General features: G+C 36.4%; 2 protein-coding genes across 6 annotated transcripts; both read right to left on the minus strand.

Moving 5' to 3' along the window:
- Nucleotides 1–922: 922 nt before the first annotated feature.
- Nucleotides 923–10,835, minus strand: LOC137958617 (uncharacterized). The gene is made up of 4 exons (XM_068805692.1): nucleotides 10,650–10,835; nucleotides 9,663–9,845; nucleotides 8,928–9,085; nucleotides 923–1,278 (listed from the first exon to the last, which is right to left on the minus strand). Exons 2-4 carry the CDS (start codon nucleotides 9,829–9,831, stop codon nucleotides 1,171–1,173), a joined length of 435 nt encoding a protein of 144 aa, XP_068661793.1. The 5' UTR covers nucleotides 9,832–9,845; nucleotides 10,650–10,835; the 3' UTR covers nucleotides 923–1,170.
- Nucleotides 10,836–11,844: 1,009 nt separating this feature from the next.
- On the minus strand, nucleotides 11,845–22,532 carry LOC137944745 (uncharacterized). 5 transcript variants are annotated; one of them, XM_068790482.1, is made up of 13 exons: nucleotides 22,169–22,526; nucleotides 21,209–21,261; nucleotides 20,648–20,816; nucleotides 20,463–20,526; nucleotides 18,399–18,478; nucleotides 18,016–18,172; nucleotides 17,086–17,147; nucleotides 16,879–16,941; nucleotides 16,623–16,681; nucleotides 16,227–16,308; nucleotides 15,275–15,318; nucleotides 14,930–15,184; nucleotides 11,845–12,215 (listed from the first exon to the last, which is right to left on the minus strand). In XM_068790482.1, exons 1-13 carry the CDS (start codon nucleotides 22,313–22,315, stop codon nucleotides 12,188–12,190), a joined length of 1,263 nt encoding a protein of 420 aa, XP_068646583.1. In that variant the 5' UTR covers nucleotides 22,316–22,526; the 3' UTR covers nucleotides 11,845–12,187. The 5 variants fall into 5 exon arrangements, with proteins under 5 accessions (XP_068646583.1, XP_068646592.1, XP_068646599.1 ...); XM_068790491.1 differs by lacking the exons at nucleotides 11,845–12,215; nucleotides 14,930–15,184 and adding an exon at nucleotides 15,954–15,993 and having other exon boundaries at nucleotides 22,169–22,532; XM_068790498.1 differs by lacking the exons at nucleotides 11,845–12,215; nucleotides 14,930–15,184; nucleotides 15,275–15,318 and adding an exon at nucleotides 15,951–16,020 and having other exon boundaries at nucleotides 22,169–22,532.
- Between the last annotated feature and the right edge of the window lie 553 nt (nucleotides 22,533–23,085).

Below are 23,085 nucleotides of genomic sequence, written 5' to 3' on the forward strand. Positions count from 1 at the left end.
CCGACTGTTGTTCGATTTTAACTCATTACCTCATTCAATCGCCTAAGCCATCCGTCGATGTCGCCGTCCACCGAAGAGCCTCTTCCTAGCCTTCACTGCCCCTCACACCTCTTATTCGAAAATCCTTCTCAGTCGCCTCTCATTCCCTCCCGCGCAGCGTCTCTTTCGTCGTCGCCGTTCATTGGACCTCACCTCTTCCTTGATAAAGAAAATCCCTCTCTCTCAGTAGCCATCTTTGTCCACTATACTTAACTTATTAATAAAAAAAATTAAATAAAACCATTAGTGTTTATTAATTATATAAACTATCTAATAACAAAATTGTCACGTAAGATAAATAATTTTTAACCAATTTAGAAATAAAATATTCAAGTAAGATTTTTTTAAATAATGAAGATTTACTACACCAATATTTAAAATTTGTAATGAGGAAGTGAAACTTTCTAATTTAAAAGTGTTTTGTAAATCATAGGGGGTTTATTGATGCCAATAGGATGAAATAACCGATTATTTGGCGAACTCATTTAAAGCAGTTTATGGAAAATTAAGGTGGAGCAATCCAAACAAAACTTGAGTATGTTCGACAATATGAACCCTTTTGTGAATAACTATCAATTCATCACCACATGGAAGTTGTGCATCAATAGTTTCCGTTTCATTGATTCATCTACTCGATATAAGAGAAAACACATGGAAATTTATATAAAAAAAATTAAAATTTTTACCATAATGTCAGCCTTTTTTTGGAAAATCTTTCTTCCTACACACAACCCTGCAAGTAAACTCCTTCCAAGCTATATATATAAACTTTTTCCTCATTTCAACCCTGCAAGTAAAGAGTACCTAACTGATCGTTTCTTGAGAAGATGCAACTCATCCGGTTCAACCGGATGGAAAAAACCAAATCAGTTGAACAGTGGAGGTATTCAGAGATGGCCAAGGCAAGTTCTATAGAGCTTTTAAAACCTCTTTTTTTGGTCTTTGAAGCGTTTGGACGATAGTAAGACACGTCTGTCTGCACCATTTTGGGTGCTCAGTGCATTTTAGTTCAAAATTAAGCCAATTCTAAGGTTATACCTGTCAACTCTTCATATCAGCATTCCTTATATTACTGAAATAAAAGAGTACCAAAGTGATATAAATTAAAAAGGAGCTTAAAACAGGACAACATCACAAGGCATTAATCATTCTCTTCATTTCAGCACACCTCCTCGGGTCAGGCTCCGCAATCGCCCTTTCAGTGAGAACATGTTTCAGTCTGCACATTGACTTCCTCACCTGCAGTTGAATGGAATTCAGTATAAGCTTTTCACGTAAGTTTCATCTCCCTCATCAAGGAAGGCCTAGAACTAATTATGTACCAGATCTTGGGGAAAACATTATAAACATCTTTGAACAAAGCAAGTTTGGCACCACAACGTAATGATGTAACATAAGAAAAACCGAGGCATATCAAGTATGAAACTTTGCTTTAAAAGCATTCATATTGCTAGGAAGCATGGTTTTCCTACACAGAAATGTGAAACGGCTCGGGGTCCCAAATTTCTGGGTCAGATTTGGGTGAATTGGATCAGGACTTGTGAATCTAGTGACCGAACTCGAGGTGAGTTGGAGGTGAATTGCTCAAAATAGAAGGGTCAGGTCAGACCCCTCAACCCCCTCCTGAATCCAAGATGTCCCAGCTGAGTTAAAAGTCTACTCAGCGAGTAAAAAAACCATGGTAGAAAGTGCTTGAGCATAAAGCAAGAACCAACAGACAAAACACAACTGCAGACAAAGAGGTTGAAAAAATATTGACCACTAAAACTCATTTAACTGAGAGTGATACTGCAAGTAGTTGCATTGTATCCCAGGCATACTTGAGCAAGAGTTTTTAATGTGTTACAGTCCCCCCAGACCTTGTGTTTCATTTCCATAGATCCTTTTTTTATAAAAATATTTCAAACAATGCTCCATCTCTATTACTCAACAAAAAAAAAAAAGGGGAGCACATTCTCTTCGGCCAGAGATATTTTGGTTATTTTAGCCACTCTAAGTGAAAGAAGAGTTAAATATCAAAAAGGGATAGTTTGGTTATTTAACATTTTTTGTACGAATCTGTAAGAGTGACAGAGAGATTGGGTGATTTGTAGGAGTCTATGCTCCAGATTGCAAGTGTAACAAGTGAGAATATAGAGTTTTTGTTATAAGGGGTATATATGTAGTTGGACATTTAACTTAGAAATAAACGATAAAGGAAAATATTTCTCCCTATGGAGTCCCATTTAATGCACTCTATTCTCCTCATCTGTCTCTCATTTTTCGTTCCCTTCTTTCTCCTATGTTATATCTCCTATTTTATAACTTTCCCAATTGGAGAGTGCACAGAATTTCAATTCTGTGTAGGTGGTTGCATCATCTACAAGAAGGCTGACCTCAACCAATTTTTTAAGAAATTTCACTTTGTTTATGGAGTCCATGGGTCATATTGAAATTGAATTTGAATGATTGCTCTGATTGGAGCTTTTCATTTAAAACTTTAATTATTGAAGTGGGGCCCACACTACCTGCCTCGACATCAAACTATGACAAGGTTTTCCCGAACTCAGGACCCGACTTGGATACATGAAAATCCTAGCCAGATCAGGACTCGCCAATCTGGTGACTGGACTCAAGGGGAGTTGGAAGGCATTCGGTTGGAACAAAAGAGTCGGGTCCCTCCCTATGACTCAACTCATGCTATCCAAAATTTGATCCGAATTGCTGAGTCGTGAGTAAAAACACCATAAGTTCTAATTTTTGTCTATCATTTTTGTGTTCATTGTTGTTATAATCTATGGCTGATTTTAGTGAGATAACCACTCCTACGAGAGAGTCTAGGAATTCAAAATGTAAAAACACTATTATTATCACTATGGCTAAGCTGAATGGTAAAAACTATCTAAGTTGGTCAAAATCCATTCGAATTTATCTCAAGGCTAAAAGGAAAACTACATATATGAAAGATAACCCACCATTTCCTACTAAAGATGATTGAGGAGCAGAGGATAGCTAGGTCATGACCTAATTACTCAATAGCATGGACCCTAAGACAAGAAATCAGATCACGAATTGTGAAACTAGTAAGGAATTATGGATGTCTCTTGAAGATTTTAATGTGCAGCAAAGTAACTTCTTCAGAATCTATGAATTATATGCAAGATTATTTGGCCTCAAGAGAGGTGAAAGGACAGTAATTGATTACTAAAGTGAGTTGTAGAGCCTTTTGCAGGAGATTAGCATTTTCCATCCACTCACTACATATTAAAAAGAGCTTAGAAAACAGAAAACAACAGGGCAGATCCATGTCGCAAAATTCCTAGATGGTTCAGGACCAAAGTTTGATCCAGTTCAAGTTTAGATACTTGCCTCAGTTATTAATCTATAATTTTCCAAAGCATTTATTAGAGTAATGCATGTAGAGAGATAAGTGACAACAAAAGATATCAACGAAGCTAAGGGGATGTATGCAATTGGTCTTAACACTCAAGAACGTTCATAATTTGTACAATGTCATAGTGGAAATGGTAGAGAAAAGGTCGTGATGGTTTTGGTAGAGGTAGAGGTTGTGGTCATGGCAAAGGTGAAAGGAGGTGTACATTGTGGATGCAGCATTCACTTATCTAATAAGTGCTGAGACAAGTTTGATAAACTAGCCTAGGCCAGTTCTACTATTCAAGACAGCAATGAGACCTTGGTCGAGCAATTGGTATTGTACCTGTCAAAGTGGTTCCGTCCACTCTTGTAGGCGGTAGCTTTCCGCACCTAACAAATCGGTCTGTTGTATTGGCTAGCCGTTGTCATGGTATCAGAGCTGGGCACACCACGTCTCGCGTTCGAATCCTGTGAGAGGCGGTAGAGAATAGGCAGGGTGGGTGTCAGAGTGGTTCCATCCACTCTTGTAGGCGGTAGTTTTCCGCACCTAACAGATCGGTCTGTTGGGTGTATTGGCTAGCTGCTGTCATAGTATCAGAGCTGGGCACGCCACGTCCCGCATTCGAATCCCGTGAGATGCGGTCAAAAATGGGCGGGGTGGGTGTCAGAGTGGTTCTGTCCACTCTTGTAGGTGGTAGCTTTCCGCACCTAACAGAACGGTCTTTTGGGTGTGTTGGCTAGCCGCTATCAGTACCTAGTGCCCCCGATGAGCTTTAGCAGCTAGCCAACATATTGCCCGATGGACCTCATCATCATCCTCTACATCTATAGCTCAGCCTACACCTCCTATAACTACTCTTGCTAGTTCAGGTACGTCTGCCCTATATGTAAATCCTGTTTCTTCCTAGGTTATTGACCACATGTCAGGTATGCATTCTCTTTTCACAAATTTTAGTCAATCCTCTTCTTTTAAACAAATTACTCTTGCTTATGGGTGGGCAGCAGGTCGGGTTTTTTGGGGTATCCAACCTGATCCAACTCAAAAACTCGAGATTGATTTCTCACTTTACCCTACAGGTAGGGGACGGGGTCAAGAAAAAAAGCCTGATGAATTTTGGCTCTACGTTGGGTTTTCCAGAACCCAACTCTGTGGAGATTTTTTAATACCTTCTATGCCCTTAACAATAATGTAAAAGACTCAAATTTTGTGTACTTTTTTCCTTTTCCAAAGATATTTACTTAAAATTAAATCAATTGTAAAAAAGAAAAAGTACAACACATGGGTGTTTGGAGCTTTTGTCTTTTATCATTTATGAACATCATTACTGTTATTTTGAATCTATCATGATTGATATTTATTGTCTACTTTTGTCTGACAGCTTTATTTATTATTTTTAAATTCACTCTTGTTTTTAAGCTAGTATATCGGTTTTGAGGAGGGGGGATCTGCATGACACTGTCAGTTGGGGACGGTGGGTCTGGTTCATAAGAGAATACCGAGGCCGGGATGGAGTTAATTTTTAAACCCCATCAGGTTTTTTAGGGGACAAGTTTAAATGTTAGATTTCGGGGTCGGGTTCAAGTTTTGCAATACCCAATCGTGACCCGACCCATGCCCACCCCTACTCTTGCTGATGGGCATATTTCTCCTGTCCATGGAGTGGGAACATCCGGCCAAAATCCTCCTTGTCATTAAAATTAATGTTATTCGTTCTAAAGTTTCCTATGAACCTTTTTGTCAGTTAGTCGACTCAAAAAATCTATGAACTACTCAATAACATTTTAATCCTACTCATTTTGTGTTTCAAGATCTCAAGATGGAGAGGGTGATTGGTTTAGGGGAGAGAGAAGACTTTATCACTTGGAAAGCTCACCACGGGAGACTCATTCAATATTCCATGAGCCAGATCATCCTTCTAGTGGCATCTGCAGTTAGGGGATCCTTCTTTAACAAGTTAATTCCAGATTTACCATCTAGTTTATCGTTTCGATGTCGTCTCAACTTGGGAGCCATCATTGAACTTTGCTTCCATTGAGTCAAACAAAAAGTATTCTTTTTGAGATAGTACATTTAGATGTATAGTGATCATGTCCAGTTCCAAGTATTTTCTGTTATAAGTACTGTGTCTTTTGTTGATGATTTAAATCGTTCTACTTGAGTGTATCTCCTACAAGAGATATCTGAAGTCTTCAACGTATGTCTGAATTTTTTTAGTGAAATATAAAACTCAATTTGAAGCTTCTCTTCGCATTTTTCCCACTGATAATAGGCTAGAGTTTATGAATCAGAAATTTGACTCATTTGTCTAACTCATGGTAAATTCACCAATCTTCAAGAGTGTTCACTCTACAACAAAATGGAGTGGCAAAAAGAAAAAAATTGTCATCTCCTGAAAGTTTTAGATATGCAGCTCCCAAAATTTTACTAAGGTGATGCAGTACTGACTACATGTTTTCTCATCAACAAGACACCTTCATCTATACTTAAAGAGGAAAAATTCATTTCTAAATACTGAAACCTAACGCTGACTTGTTTTGTCTTTGTCCTCCTAGTTTTGGATGTGTGTTTTGTACATATTTTTGGTTCCTTTGTTGATAAATTGTCCCCTCAAGCTATTAAATGTTTGTTTATTGGTTATTCTCATACACAAAAGGGATATAAATGTTATTGTCCTTCCTGTAGAAAGACATTTGTATCTGTTGATGTAATATTTTTTTAGGATTTTCCATTCTTTTCTAGGGTAGACAAGCTATCTATGCCATCCTTTATTGATACAAGTATTGTGATTCCTAGTCCTGTGGAAGATGCCCCTAATCACTGCAGCACCAAAGCCACTACATGTTTATCAACAACAAAACCATTTCAAGACACCAAACAAAGTTTTCTCTTTATCTCCTATGCCAGAATTCTCTTCGTCTACATCTCCTGAGGTAAGTGATTTAAATTTTCCCATTACTCTTTAAAAAGGAGTTCGTATGTCAACTAGACATCCCCTTTCCCATTTTGTGTCATCTAACTCTCTCTGGCCAATTCAAAAGTTTGCACTGTCTTTGTCCTCCTATAATATTCCTTCTTTAGGGTAGGAAGCCCTAGTATCCCCTCAATGGAAGAAAGTTATGGATGTTGAGATGGAGGCTCTACATGATCAAGGTCTATGAGTACTACGTAACCCACTTGATGTTATGGTTTTGAGGTGCCACTAGGTATATGCTCTGAAATGTAAAACAGATGGTTCTATTGATAGGTATAAACCCAAACTAGTAACCAAGGGGTATACTCAAACTTATGGATTAGATATGTTTTAAACTTACTCTCCTGTAGCCAAAGTGATCTCAATCAGAATCTGTCTCTGTATCAAGGATGGCCCTTGTTTCAATTGGACATCATAAATGACTTTTTTTCGTATGGTGACCTTGAAGAAGAAATGTATATGGAGCAACCTCATAGGTTTGTTGCACAGGGAGAGACTAGGAAAGTGTGCAATTGAAAAAAAGCAATTTATGGACTCAAGCAGAGCCCTAGGGCATGGTTTGATAAGTTAATCCAGGTACTAATGTCTTTTGGTTTCTCTAGAAGCCATTGTCATGACTCACTATTTGTCATGAAAAGATCATCAGGAGTTGTGTGCTAATTGTGTATGTAGATGATATTTTGTCAAGAACTGACAAAAAGGGAATTGAAGAAGTCAAGGAGCATCTAGCTAGGCACTTTCAAACCAAATATCTGGGATCATTCAAGTATTTCTATGGGATAGAAGTCGCTTGGAGTAAGGCAAGAGCTGCCGTTACCCAAAGAAGGTATGTTACAGATATGTTATAGGAGTATGGTTTGTTGGGAGCTAAACCTATAGAAATACCAATGGAGGTTAGTAAGGATCTTCATAACAAGAGCAATATTAAACTTAAAACAAAGTATTGAAGGTTGGTTCGCAAGTTACTATAGTTACATATCTGATATATCATTTGATGTAAATGTGGTGAGCTAGTTCATGGAATGTCCACATAGAAGTTCATCTGGAAGCTGCTTAAAGAATCTTGAAATCCTTGAAAGGATCGCCTACGAAAGGAATGTTTTTTGAGGCTCACTGTCATTTGCATATAGAGGCTTTTCAGATAAGATTATGCAAGGTCAAAGCTGCATAAAAAGACTGCTACTTGGTACTGTGTATTTTAGGGGAGAAACTTAATTAGCTGGAAGAGTGAGAGGCAAAATTTGGTGGCCGCTCAAGTGGAAAAACAAACTATAGAGCAATTGTCACATAGTAAGTGAACTAAAGTGGATCAAATATGTTGTCTAGGAGTTGAACGAACCTATTACAGACCCATGATTGTGAACAATCTGATGTTCCACAAGCAAGGTAAACATATAGAGGTTAACTGTCATTCCATTCGAGATGCTATAATGAGGAAGGAAGTTGTAACCCCCTATGTCTGGTCAGGTGAACAACTCGATGAACCAAAGCCTTGGGTAAGCACGAAGTGAGGATATTTTTTAACAAGCTAAGGCTTCTAGTTATATATGCTCAACTCGAGGGAGAGTGTTAAATATCAAATAAGGGTATTTTGGTCATTCTACATATTATATATGAGTCTGTAGGAGTAACAGAAAGATTGGGTGATTGGTAGAAGTCTATGGTCCAAATTGCACAATATTCTGATGTGTAATTAGTGAGATACAAAGTTTTTAGTTATGAGAGGTATATATGTAATTGGACATTAAGTCACTTAAGTGAGAAAAAAAAGAGGAGAGGTTGAATTTTTTCCCCCATCAAGTGCCATTCAATGACACTATTCTCCTTATCTCTCTCTCTCTTTCTTCTTTCTTCCTCTTATCTTCTTATATTTTACATCGTTTCACAAGAAGGTTAAGGAGGAACGAAAATAGTCTCTCAAAGTTCTACCAATAAATGTGGGTGTTAAGGTGAAAGAAGCAACAATAACTATTCAGTAGTGGATTGGTTTTTGAATCCGAATAAGAGCATTAGCCACAACTGATTGCTTGCCAGATGCTACTAGTTACCCCACTGCTCAAACAGACTCAGAAAAGACACGAAAACTGGAGAAGGCGTGTATAACTACACTGAAGGAGAAGTATCCTCCTGTTCCTCAGATGTAATTTGATCTCCCTACATCCAAATCTCAATGTGGAAGCTAAAAAACCCAAACAAGAGAATCCTCCTCAACGGGATTGCTCTGCCAGAAGCCAATAGTTACCTCTCCTCTGGCAGAAGAGGCTTTGGCAAAAAATGACAGAGGGGGGCTGGACAAGGCTTATGATTATCCAGTTCTTCAGATATAATTTGATCTACCTACAACAAAATCTCATTTTTGTAAAGCTATTAAGAAAATTCCCAAGATGGGCAAAGCACCATCAAGAGACAGACAACTATAACATTTCCAGCGAGCAACTTGTTAGTATACTGGAGCATAATGTAAAATAAAAACTAATAAAGACAATAAACATGAATTTTAAACAATCCTGAAGGACCAAAGTGGTTCTACAATTAACAGGTCATGATTAGAAGGAAACATACCTTGAAGATACGCTCAGGATTAGGAAATCTTAGATTTTGTGCATGGAGCATTTGGCGCTGAGTCATAAGCATGTTTTTCTCTTTCAAAAACACGTACCAAAGCTTGTGCAGATCATCCCATGACTTGAGACGCAATTCGGCAGCCTTCCAACTTCGACCTGAACATGAGTATATTTATAAAATACAATCTTCAATGTTCCAGTTAAACACACACAAACATCCATCACTCCATGTAGAAGGAAAAAGATAAACATCTTCATTCTCTACCATGAAAATAGTACATCCATGCTATTCAGATCCCATCAAATGAAAAGCGTGAAATGGCATATGGCATAGATCTGCCATTCAAATTACACATATAATTTTAATTGAATCTTCCTTTTGTAGTTAGATTGGATTTTTTGCAACGCAGAACCAGGGTAAATATGGATAAATTAGTATTATGATACAGTGACATCCATACCCCAGGTTAGTGCCCATAGGATCATAAAGATTTGAGCATTACAGGATCATAACAATTAGAAATGTTAAATACTAAAGAGGTAATGATCAATAATATGCTTTAGGCTACACATGAAGAACCAAAATACAGAATAAAAATTTTTGCAGTTAGTACAAATGATTTTCATGTTAATATCAACACAATTAAAAAATTTCAGCTCCATGACATAAAGATATAATATGCCCAAGCCATCTGAGTATCGATAATAGTGTATGAGAGAGAGAGAGAGGTACCATAAACAACAGGTGTATCATCCTCTGCATTTCTATCCACCTCAAAAAACTCCTCAAGAGGGTTGTGAACCATCTTCGCTGATGCATTAGTAGCAGCAGCAGTAGCAGCTGAAGCTTCTGATTTGGCACCAGCAAAAAGTGCTCTCCCAAAAATTCGGGATAGAAACATGATAGCCGGATTTTCTGAGACAAAATTCTTTGGAGCTCAGCCACTATTAATAATTATTGGTAAAGTAAATAAGAAGCCAGTCCAAAGAGTTCCATAACATATGCCTCAAGTTTCTGCTGCAATTTTTTTATGAACATAACATGATAAGATGAATATTAAATAGCACAGTCATGAAGAGTTACGAAAAAAAAATGAAGACAATGGGAAGAGTCCTAGAGTAATCATCAGATCACCAGAGTGATTTAAATGCCTAGCTAATCCTTGCATGATTTCCATTATATTTTTTATGTCTTTTTAGTAGATAGGGATGACCTTATTAGATTCCAGACAAAAAACATAAAAAGAAATACACATGAAGCTGAAGACAACCATTCCTTGCTCCCCAAGACGCTCAAATTGCATTCCACCACAAAGATCACAAGTTTGGCTATCCCGACATTAACGATAAGTGCAAAACGTACCAGAGAGATAAGAAATGATCAATAAAAAAGGTAACAGTGCCCAAAAATACTATCAAGCAGTTAGTACGCATAGCTGTTTTACTCCTTTTGCTTCATCCGTCAACCGCCCAATAAAAACCTCTGCACCTTGAGGCGATAGGGAAAGTTTGCACATTACGAAGGGGTAAGATAAACGCAAACAGAGTCGGTGAAGGTTTCACTGCAGTACGAGGAGGTCTAAGGTGACGATGAGAAACGACTATCAACACATTTGGTGCACAGAGAACAAGTTCTATTCGTCATTGCAGAAACAAAACCGAGAGAAAAACGAATTAATGGGGGACAAAAGATAAAATACAAGAGAAACAAAGATCTGACCTACGCTATTACTGAATGAGATGGACTTGAACTTGGGAGTGGAGCGCGGCACACCGAGTGAGAAATGCTGGTCTGTCCAAGCTTGCGGAAACCGGAGGGTTTAACGTGTGAGCGTTTAACTACTCGCATTTTAATCTAAGCGAATTGCAGAGATACCCCCACATATGCCGATTCAGTGTTGATCATATTTTCGTTGTGCCTTGTGTTTTCACCCCGTGGGTCATGAGGTAAAATACCAACAATTAGGTCAAATTTGGGGTCGTATCGAATAAACTGAAGAAAAAAAAAAATAGATGTCCTAACTCTCAAACATAGCTAAATTCTGAATATTCAGAATGTAACCCTTGAAATTTTAATAAAAATTATAGTAATCTCTAGTTATTTATGGTAGTACAACCTTATAGTGAAGCCATTAATTACCTCTTAAACATAGCATAACTACCCACTTACCATATTCTATAATGTCACAAAAAATAACCATTATTATTCTTAAAAATAGTTAATAAAAATAAGATAATGATCAGATTCTTCTTTTCACTAACCATTTTTATGAATAATATTAATCAAATTCTTATTTATTTATTCATTTTCTGGGGTCCCAATCTGACCCTTGAACACCTAAGACAAGCTAGACGAGTGGAAACAACATAAAAGAAAAGAGTTCGTTTATGCAGGCTTCTTTACAAATCAATCTTTATATGCATGCATTAAAAAAAAATTATTGTATTATGGTCCCAGATGAATTGGCTGGAGAAGATTACTAAACCTCATTTAACACAAATTGTGATCCTGCAGGTGATCGACAGGAGGTGGCCGCCGACTTTGCATCATACATTCTGATCCAATAATTGAACGCCTAGTGCACTATTTATTCTGATGGGATGACAGAGATGGCCAAGTAGATCACCAAAAAGAACCTAATTACCAGGTCACTACGCTATCAGGCATAAGCTAACACATTTTACTACCAAGGGGACCTCAAAGAAGATAGAAGCGATAACTGTTCTGAAGGATTAAAACTTGTAGGAAATTTCAACTGAAGTTCATCAACTACCATCATTAAGGTGGTATCCGGACAAAGCAAAGCACTTCAATTTTCTTGAATCCTTGATCACAAATGAGCACTGAATTTAACCCAACGTAGGATGATTTGCATTGTATAAAGAAAAAACATAAATGAGAAATGCGAATTTAAGGTACTACCTTACAAATCACAGAATGTCCTTTTTAGCTTTTCACCCATTTCCTCTGTTTAATTGCCATCAAAATAACTAGCTCAATTCTTTAACAACAGAGCAGAGTACTAATTGTTATGTTTGACATAACAGCATCGCTTCTGATTTCATACAAACGCGGCAAAATATCACGGTAACCTACAAATCAGTCGAGAAAGTTTGGGAGTCCCACCAACAACTGTTTCTGCGTATGTTTTTTGACAACACATTATCTAGCTTCAACAAAACAATCAAAACCACTCCACAAATATTTTAAGTAGACTAATCCTAAATTCTCATCCACCTCACCTCGATGCCATTGGCTTAGTATCGATCATGTCGGTCATAACGCCTGTAACAGGGTAAATAATACAATTAAGCATCAGCTTTACAGGGTAGTGAAAAGAGAAAATTTAGCAATATAAAAAGGCAAACCAAGTATAAGAAAATTTTCAAGCAATACCCCACTAAATGATAAATAGTTACAACCTATGTACCACTTTCACTATGAAAGAAAAAAAAACACTAGAGGTGCTAACTCCATATACAAAAGCATAATCATGACCTAATAGATTGAATCCACTTGGACATAACTTATCCAATCAATGTCCCAGGAATCATGTTGATATACTTTTATTTTTTCTTTACTAACAAAAGAAGCTCTCACAAAAGAGTTTCAGTTAAAAGTGTTTATGTTATAATCTTCTATTTATATTCAATTATTCAATTGTTCTAAGATTTATCGTTCAGTGTTTTTGGGTGTAACTGGCACAAAGGTTGGTTAAATGTAATTTGATCCTACTTGTTTCCTCTATTATAAATAGAGGCACATTGTACTCAAATTACAACAAATCAATTAAGTATTTCTCTTTTCCAAATATTCAACATAGTATCAAAGCGTGTTCTATGAGTTGAGACTTGGTCAACCCACAAAGATAATGCGATTCTTTTTGGATTTATCATCTCTAGTAGTTTAGGTTCGTATTTTACCTTTTCTTCATTTCATGTTCCAGTACCCACTGTTTCCTTTGGCATTCACACCTCCATATTGAAACTTTCATATTGCAAATTATATATTAATGAAAAAATCTTTGAGTCTACTTTCTAAATCAAAAAGAATTTTGGCAATCGGAATTTTGTACAAAGAAAAACCGATATTCGAAGCAACAAAGGTTAGACTGCAAGAGAGGTTCGAGCATTTTATGCCATTAAGAATGAAATGATATGTCAAAAGAAAGATTTGTGAGTCTATTTTTTAACCTTTCAAACCAATTCTCAATCTAAGATTACTAGAGGGAGATATCAATATCCAAAGAGTCAATGATCATGGTGGCCGAAGAAGAAAAAGTACTCAGTTCACCCAGATTGCAGAGTCCAAACTCTATCAAATTCTCTCTCAAAAGATGTATATTTCATGAAAGAATATTATACTTGAATGATATCGAAATCTAGTTTTAGAAGGAGTAACTTTCATATCAATCTGATCTATATGTAAGAAGATATTCTCATTAGAGTCAACAAGGGACATGGTATTGAACAAAACAAATGAAGCGGTCATAATAGAATCAATAAATAAGTTTTTTATCAAATTAGGTATCAAATTAAAGCTCTTTGAGTCTAGTTTCTTGGGCAAGAAACTAATTGTGGTTCTAAGCTATATTGTGGGAGATATCGAGAAGTACTAAAGGTCAGTTTTTTTCTGAAAATCTTTCCTTTTTCCTTTTTTTATCTCCTATTATCTTTCCATGCATTGACATGAATTGAGTTTCCTTTCTCCTAAATTCCTAGTTTTTTAGCCAAATTTCTCTTCTAATCGAAGAATTTCGATCAAACTTAATCACTCTATCATGTCCTCATTCAAAATGTACAATATCATGTTTTGGTGTTGTTATCAAGTTTTGCGGGTTTTTTTTACTTAGTTGTGTATCTTTCGATTGCCAACTCTGAAAAATTGTGATCATCCCCAAAAAAGTTATACTTGGTCAAATTTATTAAGTTCTAACATTATAGTCTTTCCTAGTTTTTCAAAAAAAATGGTCACATTTTAGATTCGTTTGGAAGTATGAGTGTCGCATAGTTGCATCCTTTTGGTTAAAGTTGTTTTCCTCTAGTATTTTTCCAATTTATCATCTTGTGTTTTTATCACTTCAGAACAATGCCTAGACCCACTACCTAAAAGTATATGAGTGTGCCCAACATCCACCTTGAGTCAAGTCTTTTGTTTTTCACCTAAGAGGTGATGTGTTTGAGCTACCCTTAAAAAAGTGAGTAATCTCTTTGTTATGCCCTAAAGTTCGGTCATTTTTTTGCCTCATAAAATTGAACAGAGTGTTTTAGACTAAACTATTTTGATTGGTGTATGGAGCTTTGTCATATGGCTAGGAGTGATTGTCTTCTTCCATATTGTGTTTTGTCCAAACTGGGTCTCTGTCTTTTTTATCCCCAACTCGAGGGAGAGAAGTACAAGAAGTACAAGAAGTACAAGAAAGAGGTATGTTATTCCACATATTCGTGGTAATGTTTATGTGACCAAGATATTCAAGAAAGGGAGAGAACAAAACATGAAGTTTTTACATCTATGAAGAATTTTGTTCAACAAAAGAAAATTGAAGACCAAGATTTTTTCATTGCAAACTAAAGTTAGAAACTCCAGCTTGATGGGTAGTGTCGAAGAGCAAGTATGAAAGAGTCTTACAAGACTCTCACAATAAGAAGCCTCACAGTGTCAAGATTAATATGGTAGAGTCTTACAAAAATCTCACAAGAGAAGGTCTTAGAGAAGAGTCTCAGTTAAAAGTGTTTTAGTTATGTTAGTATTCTATTTATGTTTAGTTGCTCAATTGTTCCAAAACTTATATTTTAGTGTTTAAGTTTGGGTGTAACTGGAACAAGGGCAATTTAATTGTAATCTGATTCTACTTGTTTCCTCATTATAAATAGAGGCACATTGTATTCAAATTATAACAAGGAAGTGATGTGTTTCTCATTTCCAAAAATTCAACAAGATTACAATAATCATTACTCACTGAAATATATAAGCAACAAGAAAGAATAAACAATTGATACCTATTGCGATCATAATCCCTGGAACGTTCCTTTGATCGAGAGCGAGATCTTTTTTGGCTTCTTGAATCATAACTTCGAGAATGATCTCTCTCCCGATCTTGATCATAACCACGGTCACGATCATAAGAGCGATCATAGTCTTTGCTTCGACGATCATGATCACGGGGTTTCTCTCGAGCTCCACCATGATCATCTCTATCTCGCTCTTTGTCCCTGCTAGCACCCCTTTCACGTTCACGACTATGCTCTTTTGACCTAACAATCAATGACATTTAATGTATGAAAATGAGGTACGGATTCAGAACCCCAATAACATTAGACTCGCATAGGCCAAGTAATGGGTACCTTCTTTCTTCTTCGGCTTGTTTCCGGCTCTTATTCCTTTCCTCCTGGCAATAGTAAGTTAGAAAGAAAATATGACCCATATCGCCAATTTAAACGCATTCAATGTCACCCAAGACTATGAAATATTAGGTAAAAAAGCATTGTGCAACACAGAAGACAATGTACTCTTCCGCAATCAATTACTCAAAGCATGCAAACCGAAGACAGATAGCTATTGCTTCATTGAGCTAGGGATATGGTACTCATAGTATGCATAAAGGTCAAATTTACAAGGTCAAAATGGTAATACAAAACCAGATTTTTGTAAATTGTACCAATGGCAATGAAAAATCCTCCTCATGTGGCACTCACCCTTTAATATAGCATACCTGTGTCAGCATCGGCACATTCCTGATCACTGATCAGGCAACATCCCATTAGAGGGTACTTAGTGATGCATCCACACCATAATAGTACTAGAGAATGCCGAGATGAGGACCGGAATAAGTGTTGCGGTGTTGAACAGAAAAGAGAGTTTGACCCTCAATCACCTTCTAATGATTTCTTCAGCCGCTAAAGCCCTCAGCAGGGGGCTTTGATGATTCATGATCAAAATAAGAAAACCAACTAATGCTACAAATAAACATAGTCACTTGGTGTTTTTCTAGGATTAGAAAACTCACTGGGCACCAGACTTAACTGAAACTCTACGAGAAGAGTGGGAAACAATAAACCAGCACCTGAATCAAGAATGTTCAGAGTTCCACCTTTTAAAGAAGTTAACAAGTGTCACCAGTATAAAAGTAATACCAATAAATAGCTCCTATCAACTACAGACTGCAAACTTCATGTGCAAGTGAAGTGTGCACCAAGATATGCAAGAATTGTTGGTTTTAAGGTGAAAGACTAAACAGTAATAACAGGTGACACAAAATGGAAAAAAGACAACATAAGAAACAGACAGTATTCTCACCTGAAGTTCAGCTAACTTTTCACGAATTTGCATATATCCCAGGTGAAGTTTCCCCCCAAAATGATCAGCTAAACGTCGGTCACTGAGAACCAAATAGAAGAGCAAGAAATATTGTAAAATGAATGATTACCAAAAACAATCATTGCATATGAATATTCACCCCATAAATTTCTAACAATTATAATCTATGAACCAAAACAGTAAAACACGCACATGCTTTAGCTGCAAAAGTTATCCTCGTAAAACTGGGCCCAAAACCCTGCTGGTAACAAGGAGGCAATAATGCGCCTGGTCAAAAGCTGAAGGACTTGAAACCCATATGCTATTTCTTTTGGTTTCCCTTAAAAAATATCAGGAACAGACGACAACTATACAGTGATAAGAGTAGGACTTTACCTGTCATATACACTCAAGAATGCTCCACAAATGTCACAAACACGCAATTTCTGATCAGTCTGCAAGATGGTGTAGGTTTACAAAATGAAAATTAATAGGGACAAGAAGTTAAAGAAGATAAGGAAAAAAGATGAACCTACAAACACTTAAATGATAAGAAAATTGAACAATAAATCTTCATTTCTAAGAAAATGGAAAAATGATAATCAAAAAGTATTATTAAACAAAAAGGGGGAATAATTGCAAGAAAACTCACAATGCGCACATCAGCAGGAGTATACTTGGAACCATCGAGTACAGGTTCCTGTCTCTGGGCCAGCTGAGCACATAAGAATACAGAGTGAGAAATAACCACTGACTTCCAGAGGCAAGAAAGAGAAGAGATGAGCAACTCAATCTCCATAAGTTCGGGGAGAGAGAGAGAAAAACTGGATGTTGTGAGTCATAACAGTCAAACACTGACCTTTTTCAGAGCTTCTGCCTCTTCAAGTGCTTTCTGTGCCTCATCAACTAATCCTTGCTCACCTTCATTAGTGAAACATAATCACGTATTTTAATACCCAATTATAGGTCGAACATATAAAAAAAAAAATCTATTTTGAAAAAGAAGAATTTTTTTTCTTAATTATTGAAGTTACTCAAATACTGATCATAAGGTTGCAGGTCAAATGTATCTAAGATAGCCACATACATAATATGTAAATATCTTAATTTGATGCAAAAACCTTCAAAAATACCCTAAAGTAGAAGAAGAACTCAAAAGGGTATGCAGACCAGGAAATAATTTGACAAAGAAGCCCTAAGAATGCCAACAACACTTCAACAAAATTGTCATAACTTACCAATGTTAGATTTACAAAACAAACAGGGCTGCTATGTCTCTCCATGAAGAAAAAGGAAAAAGGGAGAAAAGGGTCATAATGCAGAAGTGTGGTTTGGTTGTGCCCTCACAAACCAACATATATATCTCTCAATATTATGAAGAAAATAATGTACTCCTTTTACATCCTATCAAGTTCATTAGAATAATCTAAAACAGTCGCCTTGCCCAGACAATCGGATCACCACCAAGGCACCACTTTTTTTTTTTCTCTGGGATGAGAACCAAGCAAAATTTCGTTCATTCACTTTTTTCCTTTATCTTCTTCGTTAACCTTTTATTCAATGATATTGACAATCTAAGAAAATTGAATCAAAATAACCCCATTAGAACTCATAAAAATCAGCCACAAACAGCACTGATGATAGAAACTACTCAAACAAAAAAAATTTCAGCTTCAAGTAAGCTATTCAACTACGCTCTTACAACTTTTTATGTTGCTTCTCCTTATGGCCACTTTCATCTAACAAAAATTATAAAAGACAAAAGAAAGAAAACTAGAAATGTGCTGACCTAGATCCTCTGCCTTTTTAAGCTTTTCTTTTATCATCTCCTGGGTGCGAGCATCAGGTGGAGCCAGAACAGGCAAAGGAGCCAAGGGTGGAGGATTTGGGAGTGGCTGAGGTAAAGAAGCTCTGTCTTTGTTGAAGGCATCAAGAAGCAGCATGGACTACATCAAAGAAAAGCAATCATGTTAACAAACAACCACATTAATAAACATAAAGATCCTTGAAAAAAAAAAATGCTTCAGGCTTCACAAGAAGCAATTTAGAAATCTGACTTAATTTTACAGATAATAATAAACTTTTTTTAGAAGAATGGAATTTTATTAACAAACCCCCCCCCCCCCCCCCCCCCCCACACACAAAGGGGGAAAAAGAAACATTTTTTCAAACCTGTTTGTCTGCTCTTTTTGCTCTAAGCTCTTCCACAACCTCCAGAGCACGGATTTTATTATCAGTCTTACCCTCCAAATCTGAAAACAAGCAAAGTCACGCCCCATTAAATAATTTGTTGCAAGAGTTTACCACCCTGAATAGCCTAGTTGTCAAAAATTGCATCCAGTAAACACAAGCTACAGCTGAACTGAAATTGTGCCAAGTATATGCAAAGACTAAACTCTACAGTAACAACAAATGTGCTGAAATGCACAAGAATCTCTATCCACAACCTAGCTCAAAACTTACAATAAATGAAAAAACAAAAAAAGATGAAGAAGAAAAAGATATGTCTATACAAGAAAAACTTTGGTAAGACTTTTTTTTAGAGCAAAAACTAGTACCATAATCTTTTCATGTTAGGCATTTCCTTAGGTAAGACTTCTAAAAAGTAGATTTGCAAGCATCATATCATCCTTCAACCATTTTCATGGAAGAAACTATTGAAGCATAATACCTGATAACAAGAAAATACTTGCAAATACAATATAAATAATCGTTACGACTACAGAAAGAAAGTATGGAGTCAGGAGTATTTTAGTCATTTCATGTGTGTACTTGTACTCTATGTTGGTTAGGAAGGTCATAGTGTAGTGGTACATCGGTCAGGTTATGTTTTCTTTTTTATATTTGGTCTTATATTGATATACAGCTGACGCATTTATTAGGGCCAATTTTGTACTTTTATTTGTCTTTTTCACCTATATAATAAAAGAGATTAGAGATCAATTAGATCTCTGACAACTGCTCCTCATGCAGCTTTCTTCTCTCGCTTTTCTCTCTTCTTCTTCTCTTTACTTCTTCATTATACAATTTCACAACTACAAAAAGAAAAGGATAAAAAGACAAAAAGACGCTTGGAATAAAGAGTAAGAATCCAACAATCCAATCTCAGCCCAGATTAACTTTCAAGTTACGTGAACCATAGCAGTCAATATAAATATAAGAATCCAACCTACGCTCCTAGCCCTAGATTATGGCTTTGGGAAAACAAAGTAAAAGAAACCTGCTCCTAATTAATTTTGGCTAGAGATCTCAAAGAAACCTGTCCTAGTGGTAGGATAAGGTGTTAGCAACCATGAAATCGTCCAGTGATAAGAACAAAAGGTGGGCCTGATCCTCTCATTCACAAACTTAACTCCTTTTCTTACTCTTTCTTTCCAACAACCATCTTTTTTACTAGTGAAATTTGAAAAAAGTTTTCCATTTACCCATACTCCAAACAAGTAAATGTATCTCCTTAAATACGATTATTCCATTTACCCAGAAGTTGTACCTTAAAAACAACTACTATTCCTCAAATTTTGTTAGTAGCCTAATCTCCGGAGGTCATTCCCAAAACCCCAAAGGCCAGCCACTAAGCCACAGCAGTAGCCTTAGCTACGAGAAAAGAAACAGGTGTTCAAATTGCCATGTCATAAGACTAGGGTCAAAATATTAAACTAAAATTATAAGAAATAAAGGTTTCTAAGAGCTGATCAGAAAGCCTTCAGACATCTCATATCCAATTTGAAGAATATGGCAAGGAAGGATAAGGAAGCAACCCCCCTCTCTCTCTCTCTCTCTCCCAAGGTCCCTATAGCCAATGAGTAAACACAGTTTATTCAATTACTTCTGAATATGAATGTGAAACGTTTTATTAGCATAGAAAGCACGTAATCTTCCAAAAGGCTGTCCAATAACCACGAAAATGACCCTCTAAACTGAAAGTAACCACATAGTCGGTTGAGCCAGATGCTGGGGCTTTTCATTTTCCGACAGGCTGTCCACCAATAACCATAAAAATGACCATCAAATTTCAAAAAAAACATATTGTGTGTGGATTGAGCCAGATGCCAGGGCTTTTTAATATGAAATCTAGCATTCAAGTCTCACAGGTGCATAATTTGCAACCAATGTTCATTAAAAACAGATTACCTTAAAAAAAAGCATCGAGAAAAAAAAATAACCAGAGGCACAAACAAAGGGGGGGGGGGGGGGGGGAGAGAGAGGGAGGGCAAGCAACAACAAGAAAAAGTTTACCAAAAGCATCAGCTTCTTTGAGTTTTTCCTTTATTAGCTTTGACAGCTCAAGCACTTCAGGAGACTGCATTAACCAGAAGGCACGTCAAAATAAAACTTCAAAAAGATAATCATATTTGATGTTGACACTGCCAAGGAAGGTACAAAGTGTGTTGACACCGGCCAGAAAGGTATAAAGCATGTACCTGAGTAACCTCAGAAACAGATATAGCAATAGCTGCTTTAGCATCCTCGTCTTCCAGACGTTTAAGAGCTCTCTGAATTTTACGGTCACACTCAATGATTAGCTTATCAATAACATCCTCAAGCTCCCTATCATAATTATGAGTTCCTTTTCCTTTGGCTTCTTCATATCTGAAAATAATTAAGGAGAAAACAATAGAGGAAAAGACTGAAACTTTTCATGTCAATGTTTGGCTTCATGTCTATATAGGCTACTGAGCAATCTGTTGAAGTATCAAATTCCATTGGTTTCATCCGTCGCATATTTATATTAACTCTACAGCCTCAGTGCTGTAAATTATTCAAAGAGGATCTCATCTTGAAAAAAGTAATTGGCTAAAGAGCTAACACAAGAATGGAATTTTCTTTTTTTTTGTTTGAATTTCCTTCAATATTATATTGCAGAAACCTGTAAAAATCCAGCTAGAAAAGCATATCTATATCCACAGCTCCATCTCCTTTTTTTTGTAAATACATGAGGAAGAAGCAATATAATTGAAATAACATCTCCCTGTGAAGGATACTCCTTTCGTAGTTGTAATGAATGCACCTTTGGACAAGGACCCATATCCATTTTCTGAGCAAAAATAAAATAGAATTAGACAAATATAAAGTTGCAACTAGGTCCATTTTAAACAACAAAAGTTATCAGAATAATCAGTCCACACTGATAGTTCATGATGCTGTATAATGCTAAAAAAATAAAGTAGAAACCAGAAACTCAAAATTGACAGAAGAAGACCCAACCATTATCAAAGAGGGAAAAGAAGGTGGTCTCAAAGACCAACCAACTTTGGCTGGTATATAGTAAAGTCACACTAGTTACAAGAATGTTCTTTTTTTTTTTTAATGAACAAAAAAAAGTTACAAGAATGTTCTTCATTTCATTACATAATAATAATGCCATTCTCTTCATTTTGCCACTAAATATTGATAAGAATAAGAAAAAAATCTAAAATGAACATCATTTATTAATGCATGGGATAAGAAATAACTTTAGAATAAAAAGAAGTGAAGCTTTAAGACATTCGATCCAAATTGGATGATTAAATTAAAAATTGGGTTCACCTAACTTTGGCCGGACTTAGGTCCATACTCCTTTTTTCCATTTCCACTAACTCTTCATAGGATTTGAATGAACTTTTGCCAGACAACCCATTTGTCACCAAAAAATATAAAAAAATAAAGCGAAGAAACAACAGACCCAAGAAAAGCAAGTCATTAAGCAGATAAAGCCAACAGAAGAAAAACTGAAACCATGTGAAACTTGACCAAATGCATTCAATACATAATATAGCTAATTTCAGTGAGTCATGCTACAAGCACTTGCAAGTCTGAGTCTTCAAACACAGAAGACAAAATCACAGATGAATTTATCATTTAAAAAAAAAAAAAAATTAAAGTTGCCTGATTTCCAGGTCAATCACCTAGCTCGTATTGGAAAAATCTAAGATGCAAGAAGTACGCATTCTTTAGGGTTTTACCGTCAACTGGAAAAGCTCGTGAGGGCACAGGCCGACCAAGAAGAGACGGCAGACGTCTCGGTCGTAATACTTGCGATTTACCTCCCTCACATCTCCATTTCTGTTTGCTCCCATGAGGACGTCCAGCTGCTTTCTCATGGCATCCATTGTTGCTAAAAGTTAGGGTTAGAAACGAAGTTCACGTTCCTGGAAAAGAGAAAAAAACTGTCCTTCGTCTAGGGTTAGGGCTCCTCTCCTCCCTGCGACTGACTCACTGGAGAAGAAGAGAACCAGAAGAGGCTACCTACTCTTGAAATCGGATTTTCTTAGGTTTGGTTTATACTGAGCCGCCGTAGGTAAAACTTGGAGGTGCGAGCAGGTTACTGGACTACTTTAGTACCAAGAACTGACACACGCCGATGGTAACGGAACGTTAACGTATCCGTCTTCATTCGCAGTGCCGAATTTACCCCTACGAAACCGAGACCCGTTCTGGAGCACTCGTTTTGCAGAATGGTTTTCCGATTCGGCAGAGTCGACCCCGTGGTCGATTCGGACTGGGTGGAATCAACGTTTGGTCGCACATATGCATATATTTCTATAATCTTTTGCGATGTAATAAAAAACATAAATTAATATAATGAGTAAATATATTATTAAATAAGAGAATTACATAACATAAAATATATTAAAATTTTATAATTCAAACAAAATTAGTGAAAATTCAATGAAGACATTGTCCAATTTTAGGAGGCAATCATGAAACTTAATTTTAACTGGTAACAAATTGACATTAATATTTTTACGGGCAATCAAACTCGAAGAAATTCTCCATCAATGTCATAGGAATAAATTTATCATTTTAATTCTAGACTCTTTTTTATTTTCTTAGCTCTTTTTTTTTTATTTGCTAATGTAAATAATTTTTTTATATTGTT

The sequence above is a fragment of the Aristolochia californica genome, unplaced genomic scaffold (assembly GCF_029961685.1).
Source record: "Aristolochia californica isolate CCGP_79_NKW_82.1479 unplaced genomic scaffold, dmAriCali1.0.hap1 SCAF_1, whole genome shotgun sequence".
NCBI lineage: Eukaryota > Viridiplantae > Streptophyta > Magnoliopsida > Piperales > Aristolochiaceae > Aristolochia > Aristolochia californica.